At 44.5% G+C, this 13,838-nt stretch overlaps 1 protein-coding gene across 3 annotated transcripts in view; it reads right to left on the bottom strand.

The window, feature by feature from the left end:
* The window catches only part of lrch3 (leucine-rich repeats and calponin homology (CH) domain containing 3), a 125,211-nt gene that overhangs the window by 32,477 nt on the left and 78,896 nt on the right, over positions 1–13,838 (bottom strand). For 2 of the 3 annotated variants that reach the window (XM_084331890.1, XM_084331889.1), the window contains exon 14: positions 13,098–13,151. The exons of the other annotated variant lie outside the window; for it this stretch is intronic. In XM_084331890.1, the coding sequence (XP_084188016.1) occupies positions 13,098–13,151 (54 nt within the window). The remainder of the gene's footprint in view (positions 1–13,097; positions 13,152–13,838) is intronic. 3 annotated transcript variants of the gene reach the window in all.

A 13,838-nucleotide genomic window follows, 5' to 3' on the forward strand; every position in this document is an offset into this window, starting at 1 on the left:
TCAGAACGCTGTACTAACTGACCTGTGGTCGCTGTACTAACTGACCTGTGGTCGCTGTACTAACTGACCTGTGGTCGCTGTACTAACTGACCTGTGGTCGCTGTACTAACTGACCTGTTGCAGACTCTCCCTCTCTCCCTCTCCTCAGTAAGGAATCAAACACCACACTGTTCTGCGTATCTAACCAAACCCCCACCTAATAATCACCACCACCAAACACACATGGCTTGATTGGCAAACTGTAGAATCACCATTAGCAGGGAATTTAGGGATTTAATATTTTAAGCATCTAACAGATTCTCTTATCAAGAGAGCTAGTAGATGGATCTCAACAGAGAGCTAGTAGATGGATCTCAACAGAGGAAGCCAGTAGATGGATCTCAACAGAGGAAGCCAGTAGATCAACAGAGAGCTAGTAGATAGATCTCAACAGAAAGCTAGTAGATGGATCTCAACAGAAAGCTAGTAGATAGATCTCAACAGAAAGCTAGTAGATAGATCTCAACAGAAAGCTAGTAGATAGATCTCAACAGAAAGCTAGTAGATAGATCTCAACAGAAAGCTAGTAGATGGATCTCAACAGAAAGCTAGTAGATGGATCTCAACAGAAAGCTAGTAGATGGATCTCAACAGAAAGCTAGTAGATGGATCTCAACAGAAAGCTAGTAGATAGATCTCAACAGAAAGCTAGTAGATAGATCTCATTCTCAACAGACAGCTAGTAGATGGATCTCAACAGATGGACAGTATCATTTCACAAGTTTTGAAGAAAATCCATTTCCTTGACTTGACGGAACGGCAACCACAGGTGACAGACACACAAGCAACAAGCCATGCAGCATGCAGTACCTGCAGCGGACAGGAGGGGGAGCCGTCTGCAGAATGAGAATGACAGCCGTCTAGAGGCGCTCCAGAGAGAGACTGGGACAGAAATGAAGAGACAGAGAGGGAGAGAAAGAAAGAAACAGAGAAGGAGAGAGAAAGAGAAAGAGAGAACCAGGGAGAGAGAGAGAGAGAGAGAACGAACCAGGGAGAGATTTAGAGACAGAAATGAAAGCAGGAGGCAGGATTTAAGTTTGAAGCTAAATGATAGAAACCAAAAACCAGAAATAACTCAATGAGAGGAAAGAGAGAGGGGGGGTAATGAGAGAGAGACATAGAGAGAGGAGAGAATGAGAGAGACAGAGAGAGAGACAGAGAGAGAGACAGAGACAGAGACAGAGACAGAGACAGAGACAGAGAGAGAGAGAGAGAGAGAGAGAGAGAGAGAGAGAGAGAGAGAGAGAGAGAGAGAGAGAGAGAGAGAGTGGAAAAGCAGAACAAGTATTTTGACATGGGTCATTACAGAGAAACACAGCCATGTCATGCTCTGCAAGCAGACCCAGCATCCAGGTAAGTGTGTCTGCATGCAATGGATGTTTGCTTTTGCTTTGATGTTAAAATGTGTGTTAATAAGGCACTACTGCACTGATATCATGCAGTCTTCATGTATTAGGAGCTGTCAATCTAGTGAGCATTCATCAGTCAACAACTATGATAAGAGCGTGTGTTTAAGTGTGTGTGTGTGCGTGTGTGTGTGTGTATAGCACAAACTAAATAGGTGCAATTGTTACTTGTAAGTCCATTGTGAGGTGATTCCTGATGTGTTTTTGTGTGAATGTGTTCGTTATTGTTTGAAGGGTCTCACTGCAAAATGCCATGTATCCATTTTGAAAAATAATTACGTCAAATTAATTTTACGGGACTCAATGAAGGAGATTCCACCCTCAGGAATGTTAGTATTTAGCAGTCATAGCTCATATGTTTCTGTCTTCCTGTGATGTTGATACTAGTCTCAGGACTGCTGGTTTATTACCAGAGAACCACACCTTCTAGTCTCAGGACTGCTGGTTTATTACCAGAGAACCACACCTTCTAGTCTCAGTACTGCTGGTTCATTACCAGAGAACCTTCTAGTCTCAGTACTGCTGGTTCATTACCAGAGAACCTTCTAGTCTCAGTACTGCTGGTTCATTACCAGAGAACCACACCTTCTAGTCTCAGTACTGCTGGTTCATTACCAGAGAACCACACCTTCTAGTCTCAGTACTGCTGGTTCATTACCAGAGAACCACACCTTCTAGTCTCAGTACTGCTGGTTTATTACCAGAGAACCACACCTTCTAGTCTCAGTACTGCTGGTTTATTACCAGAGAACCACACCTTCTAGTCTCAGTACTGCTGGTTCATTACCAGAGAACCACACCTTCTAGTCTCAGTACTGCTGCTTTATTACCAGAGAACCTTCTAGTCACAGTACTGCTGGTTCATTACCAGAGAACCACACCTTCTAGTCTCAGTACTGCTGGTTTATTACCAGAGAACCACACCTTCTAGTCTCAGTACTGCTGGTTTATTACCAGAGAACCACACCTTCTAGTCTCAGTACTGCTGGTTCATTACCAGAGAACCACACCTTCTAGTCTCAGTACTGCTGGTTCATTACCAGAGAACCTTCTAGTCTCAGTACTGCTGGTTTATTACCAGATAACCACACCTTCTAGTCTCAGTACTGCTGGTTTATTACCAGAGAACCTTCTAGTCACAGTACTGCTGGTTCATTACCAGAGAACCACACCTTCTAGTCTCAGTACTGCTGGTTTATTACCAGAGAACCACACCTTCTAGTCTCAGTACTGCTGGTTCATTACCAGAGAACCACACCTTCTAGTCTCAGTACTGCTGGTTTATTACCAGAGAACCACACCTTCTAGTCTCAGTACTGCTGGTTTATTACCAGAGAACCACACCTTCTAGTCTCAGTACTGCTGGTTCATTACCAGAGAACCTTCTAGTCTCAGTACTGCTGGTTTATTACCAGAGAACCACACCTTCTAGTCTCAGTACTGCTGGTTCATTACCAGAGAACCACACCTTCTAGTCTCAGTACTGCTGGTTTATTACCAGAGAACCACACCTTCTAGTCTCAGTACTGCTGGTTTATTACCAGAGAACCTTCTAGTCTCAGTACTGCTGGTTCATTACCAGAGAACCACACCTTCTAGTCTCAGTACTGCTGGTTCATTACCAGATAACCTTCTAGTCTCAGGACTGCTGGTTTATTACCAGAGAACCACACCTTCTAGTCTCAGTACTGCTGGTTCATTACCAGAGAACCACACCTTCTAGTCTCAGGACTGCTGGTTTATTACCAGAGAACCTTCTAGTCACAGTACTGCTGGTTCATTACCAGAGAACCACACCTTCTAGTCTCAGTACTGCTGGTTTATTACCAGAGAACCACACCTTCTAGTCTCAGTACTGCTGGTTCATTACCAGAGAACCACACCTTCTAGTCTCAGTACTGCTGGTTTATTACCAGAGAACCACACCTTCTAGTCTCAGTACTGCTGGTTTATTACCAGAGAACCACACCTTCTAGTCTCAGTACTGCTGGTTCATTACCAGAGAACCTTCTAGTCTCAGTACTGCTGGTTTATTACCAGAGAACCACACCTTCTAGTCTCAGTACTGCTGGTTCATTACCAGAGAACCACACCTTCTAGTCTCAGTACTGCTGGTTTATTACCAGAGAACCACACCTTCTAGTCTCAGTACTGCTGGTTTATTACCAGAGAACCTTCTAGTCTCAGTACTGCTGGTTCATTACCAGAGAACCACACCTTCTAGTCTCAGTACTGCTGGTTCATTACCAGATAACCTTCTAGTCTCAGGACTGCTGGTTTATTACCAGAGAACCACACCTTCTAGTCTCAGTACTGCTGGTTCATTACCAGAGAACCACACCTTCTAGTCTCAGGACTGCTGGTTTATTACCAGAGAACCACACCTTCTAGTCTCAGGACTGCTGGTTCATTACCAGAGAACCACACCTTCTAGTCTCAGGACTGCTGGTTTATTACCAGAGAACCACACCTTCTAGTCTCAGGACTGCTGGTTCATTACCAGAGAACCACACCTTCTAGTCTCAGTACTGCTGGTTTATTACCAGAGAACCACACCTTCTAGTCTCAGTACTGCTGGTTCATTACCAGAGAACCACACCTTCTAGTCTCAGTACTGCTGGTTTATTACCAGAGAACCACACCTTCTAGTCTCAGGACTGCTGGTTCATTACCAGAGAACCACACCTTCTAGTCTCAGTACTGCTGGTTCATTACCAGAGAACCACACCTTCTAGTCTCAGTACTGCTGGTTCATTACCAGAGAACCACACCTTCTAGTCTCAGGACTGCTGGTTCATTACCAGAGAACCACACCTTCTAGTCTCAGGACTGCTGGTTCATTACCAGAGAACCACACCTTCTAGTCTCAGGACTGCTGGTTCATTACCAGAGAACCACACCTTCTAGTCTCAGTACTGCTGGTTTATTACCAGAGAACCACACCTTCTAGTCTCAGTACTGCTGGTTCATTACCAGAGAACCTTCTAGTCTCAGTACTGCTGGTTTATTACCAGAGAACCTTCTAGTCTCAGGACTGCTGGTTTATTACCAGAGAACCACACCTTCTAGTCTCAGGACTGCTGGTTTATTACCAGAGAACCACACCTTCTAGTCTCAGGACTGCTGGTTCATTACCAGAGAACCACACCTTCTAGTCTCAGGACTGCTGGTTCATTACCAGAGAACCACACCTTCTAGTCTCAGTACTGCTGGTTCATTACCAGAGAACCAAACCTTCTAGTCTCAGTACTGCTGGTTTATTACCAGAGAACCACACCTTCTAGTCTCAGGACTGCTGGTTCATTACCAGAGAACCACACCTTCTAGTCTCAGGACTGCTGGTTCATTACCAGAGAACCACACCTTCTAGTCTCAGGACTGCTGGTTTATTACCAGAGAACCACACCTTCTAGTCTCAGTACTGCTGGTTCATTACCAGAGAACCACACCTTCTAGTCTCAGTACTGCTTGTTTATTACCAGAGAACCTTCTAGTCTCAGTACTGCTGGTTCATTACCAGAGAACCTTCTAGTCTCAGTACTGCTGGTTTATTACCAGAGAACCACACCTTCTAGTCTCAGTACTGCTGGTTTATTACCAGAGAACCACACCTTCTAGTCTCAGGACTGCTGGTTCATTACCAGAGAACCACACCTTCTAGTCTCAGTACTGCTGGTTTATTACCAGAGAACCACACCTTCTAGTCTCAGTACTGCTGGTTTATTACCAGAGAACCTTCTAGTCTCAGTACTGCTGGTTTATTACCAGAGAACCTTCTAGTCTCAGTACTGCTGGTTTATTACCAGAGAACCTTCTAGTCTCAGTACTGCTGGTTTATTACCAGAGAACCTTCTAGTCTCAGTACTGCTGGTTTATTACCAGAGAACCTTCTAGTCTCAGGACTGCTGGTTCATTACCAGAGAACCACACCTTCTAGTCTCAGGACTGCTGGTTTATTACCAGAGAACCACACCTTCTAGTCTCAGTACTGCTGGTTCATTACCAGAGAACCACACCTTCTAGTCTCAGTACTGCTGGTTTATTACCAGAGAACCTTCTAGTCTCAGTACTGCTGGTTCATTACCAGAGAACCTTCTAGTCTCAGTACTGCTGGTTTATTACCAGAGAACCTTCTAGTCTCAGTACTGCTGGTTTATTACCAGAGAACCTTCTAGTCTCAGTACTGCTGGTTTATTACCAGAGAACCTTCTAGTCTCAGGACTGCTGGTTCATTACCAGAGAACCACACCTTCTAGTCTCAGGACTGCTGGTTTATTACCAGAGAACCACACCTTCTAGTCTCAGTACTGCTGGTTCATTACCAGAGAACCACACCTTCTAGTCTCAGGACTGCTGGTTTATTACCAGAGAACCACACCTTCTAGTCTCAGTACTGCTGGTTTATTACCAGAGAACCACACCTTCTAGTCTCAGTACTGCTGGTTTATTACCAGAGAACCACACCTTCTAGTCTCAGTACTGCTGGTTTATTACCAGAGAACCTTCTAGTCTCAGTACTGCTGGTTTATTACCAGAGAACCACACCTTCTAGTCTCAGGACTGCTGGTTTATTACCAGAGAACCACACCTTCTAGTCTCAGTACTGCTGGTTTATTACCAGAGAACCACACCTTCTAGTCTCAGGACTGCTGGTTTATTACCAGAGAACCACACCTTCTAGTCTCAGTACTGCTGGTTTATTACCAGAGAACCACACCTTCTAGTCTCAGTACTGCTGGTTCATTACCAGAGAACCACACCTTCTAGTCTCAGTACTGCTGGTTTATTACCAGAGAACCACACCTTCTAGTCTCAGGACTGCTGGTTTATTACCAGAGAACCACACCTTCTAGTCTCAGGACTGCTGGTTCATTACCAGAGAACCACACCTTCTAGTCTCAGGACTGCTGGTTCATTACCAGAGAACCACACCTTCTAGTCTCAGGACTGCTGGTTCATTACCAGAGAACCTTCTAGTCTCAGTACTGCTGGTTTATTACCAGAGAACCACACCTTCTAGTCTCAGGACTGCTGGTTCATTACCAGAGAACCACACCTTCTAGTCTCAGTACTGCTGGTTCATTACCAGAGAACCACACCTTCTAGTCTCAGGACTGCTGGTTCATTACCAGAGAACCACACCTTCTAGTCTCAGTACTGCTGGTTCATTACCAGAGAACCACACCTTCTAGTCTCAGTACTGCTGGTTCATTACCAGAGAACCACACCTTCTAGTCACACCTGTTTAAGACTCCAAGGACAAACAACCGTCTGAGAAATCACGTCAAAAGAAACAGATCATTACAAATACTTGTAATCATTAAGACTAGTAGGTTGTTGACTTTTTCAAAAGGAGGATAGACGTGTCATTTTGCTTGTTGTTGCTTGTTGATAAAGTGTTGTTCACCTGCTTGTGTGCACCAGGACGCCTCTTTATTGTGTTGGTGTCTGTGTCTATCTCAAACACCATGAGAGGAGACTGGGAGTCACTCTGACACAGCAAGGCAGACAGAGAGAGAGAAAGAGAGGGTCAGAATGGAGAGAGAGAGATGGTCAGAACGAAGAGAGAGAGGAGCATCAGAGCAGAGAGATGGAGAGAGAGGAGGGTCAGTGCGGAGAGAGAGAGGACAAAAATAGAAAGAAGGATGAGTAAGGGAGAGAGAAAGAGATGAGTTGGAAGGAAAAGAGGGGCATGATAGAGACAGGAGAGAAAGAAAGAGAGAGAGGAGCATCAGTGCGGAGAGAGAGGGATGATGGACAGAGTGGAGAGAAATTAGAGAAAGAAAGAGAGAGAGAGAGAGAGAGAGAGGAGCGTCAGTGCGGAGAGAGAGGGAGGATGGACAGAGCGGAGAGAAATGAGAGAAAGAAAGAGAGAGAGAGAGAGAGGAGCGTCAGTGCGGAGAGAGAGGGAGGATGGACAGAGCGGAGAGAAATGAGAGAAAGAAAGAGAGAGAGGAGCATCGGTGCGGGGAGATAGAGGGAGGATGGACAGAGCGGAGAAGAGAGACAGAGACAGAGAGAGAGACAGAGAGAGAGAGAGAGACAGAGGTGCAGGGGGGAGAGCAGAGTGTTAGAGCCAGGCCAAGCTGGTTAGAAAGCAGCAGCAGGAGGAAACAGGTTAGTGGGAACCAGAAGTGCATTGCCTGTGACCCGCCACTAGGGGCAGAGTGGCTAACGGTGAGCGAGTAACACTGCCCGGTCATCGTGGCACTTGGCATATAAAAGGTCAGACACTAAACAGGCCTGCAGCATCTAAAAGGTCAGACACTAACAGGCCTGCAGCATCTAAAAGGTCAGACACTAACAGGCCTGCAGCATCTAAAAGGTCAGACACTAACAGGCCTGCAGCATCTAAAAGGTCAGCTCAGTAATATATCAGTAATATAATATGTACTCTATGAGATTACAAAGATTCTTCTTCATCTTTATTTACCCAGTGCAGATTTGCTGAGCAAATGTTCTCTTTTTCAGCAACACCCTGCTTTACAGTCTGACACTGTTGACCACTAGGAGCTGCCCAGTACAACCACAGTCTGACACTGTTGACCACAAGGAGCTGCCCAGTACAACCACAGTCTGACACTGTTGACCACTGGAGCTGCCCAGTCAAACAACAGTCTGACACTGCTGACCACTAGGAGCTGCCCAGTACAACCACAGTCTGACACTGCTGACCACTAGGAGCTGCCCAGTACAACCACAGTCTGACTCTGTTGACCACTAGGAGCTGCCCAGTACAACCACAGTCTGACTCTGTTGACCACTAGGAGCTGCCCAGTGCAACCACAGTCTGACACTGTTGACCACTAGGAGCTGCCCAGTACAACCACAGTCTGACTCTGTTGACCACTAGGAGCTGCCCAGTACAACCACAGTCTGACACTGTTGGCCACTAGGAGCTGCCCAGTACAACCACAGTCTGACTCTGTTGACCACTAGGAGCTGCCCAGTACAACCACAGTCTGACTCTGTTGACCACTAGGAGCTGCCCAGTACAACCACAGTCTGACTCTGTTGACCACTAGGAGCTGCCCAGTACAACCACAGTCTGACACTGTTGGCCACTGAGCAACTCCACGGGAGCAGTCGGGGGTTGGGTGCCTTGCGCAAAGGCAGTTCGGCCATAGTAGTTGTTCTGTGGCCAACAGCAGGGTGCGAATGTGTGGAACTGTGACTGAATGATTGTTGCATTTCTAGATAACTCACTCAAAGTGCTTTACAATCTAGGGTGGAAACAGCCACCACCACCACAGCGCTCAGCAAATACATCCTGGATAAATAAAGATTGAAAAGCTGCCTAGGTGGCACCTAGACACACCACGTAATCACCATGACCTGGGTTCAAATCCCCCTGAAACCCTGTCAATAAAGCATAAAACACCCTAAACATATCTTTAAATAATAGACAGAAATACATACATTTCTTTAGATTTAGACATACTGGGAGCACTGGGCCAGGGTGCACTCTATACTGGGAGCACTGGGCCAGGGTGCACTCTATACTGGGAGCACTGGGCCAGGGTGCACTCTATACTGGGAGCACTGGGCCGGGGTGCACTCTATACTGGGAGCACTGGGCCAGGGTGCACTCTATACTGGGAGCACTGGGCCGGGGTGCACTCTATACTGGGAGGACTGGGCCAGGGTGCACTCTATACTGGGAGCACTGGGCCGGGGGAGGGCAGACTGGAGAGCCACACTGACGGTGTCTGAATGAGTATTCAAATATACATTATTTACCATGAGATCTACACATTCTAGTCCGTCTGTAAATATGTGTTTACATTTACTATGACATATACATATTGCACTATATCCAATTACAACAGAAGTGAAAGAGCAGACTATGACCAAAACATTAAAAAAAGAAAATTGTAAAAAAAAGATGATGAATGACTGACAGGTGGGTTGGGTACAGGTATTGGCTGATAATGACTGACTGACAGGTGGGTTGGGTACATGTATTGGCTGATAATGACTGACTGACAGGTGGGTTGGGTACAGGTATTGGCTGATAATGACTGACTGACAGGTGGGTTGGGTACAGGTATTGGCTGATAATGACTGACTGACAGGTGGGTTGGGTACAGGTATTGGTTGATAATGACTGACTGACAGGTGGGTTGGGTACAGGTATTGGCTGATAATGACTGACTGACAGGTGGGTTGGGTACAGGTATTGGTTGATAATGAATGACTGACAGGTGGGTTGGGGTACAGGACAGGTATTGGTTGATAGTGAACGACATCACACAGATGTCTACAGGTGTGATGCGTCCATGAGGAGATCTGAGACCAGATTTGCTCACAAGTCACAGAGAGGTGTATATACAGTATGAGGTCATGTATCCTGAGCACTGATCCTAGATCAGTACTATTGCTGATCATAAATATATGGGCCCAGAAATCCAGATTTAAAGGTGCTATAGATAAAAGTGCACAATAAAAGTATTGCTTTTCCCCCAAAACAATGCTTGATTAATTAATTCATAATAATAAAAAAAAATAAAAATGTGCGGGTCCAAAATGGTTGTTTACATGTTGGGTGTATGTATCCCCTCCCTACTTCCTCACGTGGAATGCACCCGATTGGACAAAATGACATGCTGGTGCTCTAGTGCGCCATCTAGTGGCTGAACGTTATCTATAGCGCCTTTAAATCTAGCCTTAGGAAAGAGGAATTATCAACGCAGTTGCCAGTTCCAATCCGTATTACCGACACGTACAGGAGTGCTCAACAGAGGCTCTGCTGAATTAGAAACGTTTTGTAGCATCGTCTTCCATTAACTCACATTGCAAAGTATTGGTAAAGGCTGTGACACAGCCGGTGATATCATTACTATCGTCGACCCATATAACTCTGTGATAACATGTACAATAGTGCTGGATATACAGTATATATACATTTATATATTTACTGCATATATATATATATATCTATATATATCCATATCTGTCTGAATATACCTGCATTTATGGTAATCCTTCTATATACGTACTTATACACCTACATATAGCCTTTGAAAAACCACTGATAAGACATGGTCTTTCTTCAGCGTGCAAAGTGAATTCAACTCTAGCGCAGTAAAACGGGGTTTAATTCAGCATGCCGATTCCCACAGATTCAGTACATTTAAATATGATGGTAGAAGGAATCCTTTAACCCAGCATGCAAATGAAGTTGGTTTGTAAACCCTTTCACAACCGTCTGTAGTGTGGTAGTGAAAGGGTTAACCTTCTGTAGTGTGGTTGTGAAAGGGTTAACCCGTTGTCGCGTGGCAGTGAAATGGTTAACCCGTTGATAGTGTGGTAGTGACAGGGTTAACTCGGCTAATTCCATGCATTACAGTCCAGGTCTGGTTGCAGTCGAGGAGGCTCAGACTGGGACTCCAGAGGGTTTAGTCCTGCATGCACATGGGACCTTTTCACAGCGGCCATCTTAACGTGTCATAGCAGGGTAAACACAGGTGTATCCAATAACAATAAACCTCACAAAGAACCACAGAACTCTGTTTTTAAGTTTTCAGAGGAAGAATGTTTTCAAACCTAATTATCAAAAGATGCTAAGTTAGAGTGTTGTGTTCATTCATAGATAAAGCCAGTAGAGGTTGAGTACTTTATTATCTAGATTCTAGAGTGTTGTGTTAATTCATAGTTAAAGACAATAGAGGTAAAGTACTTTATTATCTAGAGTGTTGTGTTCATTCATAGATAAAGACAGTAGAGGTTGAGTACTTTATTATCTAAAGATGCTAAGTTAGAGTGTTGTGTTCATTCATAGATAAAGACAGTAGAGGTTGAGTACTTTATTATCTAGAGTGTTGTGTTCATTCATAGTTAAAGACAGTAGAGGTTGAGTACTTTATTATCTAGAGTGTTGTGTTCATTCATAGATAAAGACAGTAGAGGTTGAGTACTTTATTATCTAAAGATGCTAAGTTAGAGTGTTGTGTTCATTCATAGATAAAGACAGTAGAGGTTGAGTACTTTATTATCTAGAGTGTTGTGTTCATTCATAGTTAAAGACAGTAGAGGTTGAGTAGTTTATTATCTAAAGATGGTAAGTTAGAGTGTTGTGTACATTCATAGTAGAGGTTGAATAGTTTCTGGTGATATATCACATTCACACTCTCAAGGGATTTGGATTAATTTACCAATTGAAATTACAAAGAAATTCAAAATGGAGTTATATGGTTCTTCGTCTCAAGGGTTAATTTATGGCTGTTCATTTAGGTGTACCAGGATCCTGCTGACATCACTGACAGTTTTTTTTTTACAGGGAAAATCTGTTGACATCAGACATATTAAAATCTCTGGTGAAAATAATTCCCTATTATTTTTATTTGGTTACCACTAGGGGTGTAACGATGCGACCTCAATGATTAATTTCGATTATGATTATTCAGGCAACGATTCAATGCATCATGAAATCTCTTCATTTGACCACGATTTGATTCGATTCGATACATTTTCGATTCATTTTCTATCAGTTAATTCCCCCAAAAATGTTGAATACACAAATGTGGCTGGGGGAACTGATTCACTCAGCATGAATGGACTATAGGTCAATAAAAACAATAAAAAAAAAACAAAAAAAAAACATTAATTTAATAATTAATTATTTCGATTAATTTCGATTATAATCGATTCTAACATTTTCAAATCGATGCAGTTGAATCGTCACATTAGAATCGATGCATTTCGATTAATCAATGCATCGTTACACCCCTAGTTACCACGTAACGTGCGTCCACTAAAAGTGCTTGTTTTTTAAACTGAAACTGAAATCTCACTCGCTGAGATCCTGTGAGGAGCCTGAGAGAGAGTTGGAGGAGGATCCTATGGAGTAACTTTACCTCGGAAGGTTTGTTGTGCTGGAATACAGCTAGCTTAGCGTTAGCTAGAAGCTAAAAACAATGGCTTGTGTTTGTGCATTTCCAAATTGTGCCAACAACATGTCGCCAACAACATGTCGCCCACTTCACGTAGCATTCACAGACTACTGACGGGAACGGACTGAAGTCGTGGCTGGCTGTTGTGCTACATGGACCCAGACACTGCAGACATCCCGGCCGCACCAAAACACTTCCATCTCTCAATAAATCTGCCGTTCCACGAGTGGAGAGAGCTGCTGCAGTGCAGACAGAGTGGAGGTGATGTAACATAACGGTGACTGTTTCGATTGACAATAACAAGCGTTAAGCATCAGGTATAATGTTATTACAATACGATTAATGAACACGGATAAATTATTTGACCGGAATTTCTCCCATTTGTACGAGACGCGGAAATCTTCCCGGACGCGTGGACCGGAGTCTAGCAGAAACCCTGGTGACGGGCACACCCTGGATGTCACGTGCACACCTGAATGTCACTGGCACACCTGAATGTCACGGGCACACCCTGGATGTCACGGGCACACACCTGAATGTCACGGGCACACACCTGAATGTCACGGGCACACACCTGAATGTCACGTGCACACACCTGAATGTCACTGGCACACCTGGATGTCATGTCACATGCACACACCTGAATGTCACTGGCACACCTGGATGGAACTCAGCCGTTATCATTAATGTTATTGGTTACAGCTGTGTTTCCCCCGCTGTGAGAAGGTCTGTTGTTTAATTCTCAGAACGAGCTTCTTACCATGAAGAGAGCAGAGTCATCTGTGTGGGTGGAGCGCCTGGTGGGGTAGACATTCTACACACGATACACAGACACACACACAGACACACACAAACATACGTACACACACACAGACACACACAAACGTACATACACAGACATACACCAATACATACATGGATACACACATACAACAGAGACATAAACACACACAGGCGCACACAGACACAAACAGATACATACATACACACAAACACACACCAGACACCCAATATAGACAGACCAACACATACAAACAGACACACAGAACACAAACAAGGGGAATGAATGGATGGATGGAGTTGTGGGGAGGAAGAGGCGGAACTAAATCATACATGTCTTCACTTCAAAGAGTAGGTAGGTAGGTGGGTAGATAGTTAGGTGGGTGGGTGGGTGGGTGGGTAGGTAGGTGGGTGGGTGGGTAGGTAGGTAGGTAGGTAGGTAGGTAGGTAGGTAGGTAGGTAGGTAGGTAGGTAGGTAGGTAGGTAGGTAGGTAGGTAGGTAGGTAGGTAGGTAGGTAGGTAGGTAGGTAGGTAGGTAGGTAGGTAGGTAGGTAGGTAGGTAGGTAGGTAGGTAGGTAGGTGGATACAGAAGCGGGTGGATGGAACAACATCAGCCTCCAACACTTCAACAGCTCATTCATGTTCTGTAGAACGGTAACAAGAACCAGGGAGAAACGTCCTGATAGAACCCAGTGCCCATGACTGTTAAAACAGTTCCTTT

This window comes from Notolepis coatsorum (genome assembly GCF_963971535.1).
Source record: "Notolepis coatsorum genome assembly, chromosome: 1".
Taxonomy (NCBI): Eukaryota; Metazoa; Chordata; class Actinopteri; order Aulopiformes; family Paralepididae; genus Notolepis; species Notolepis coatsorum.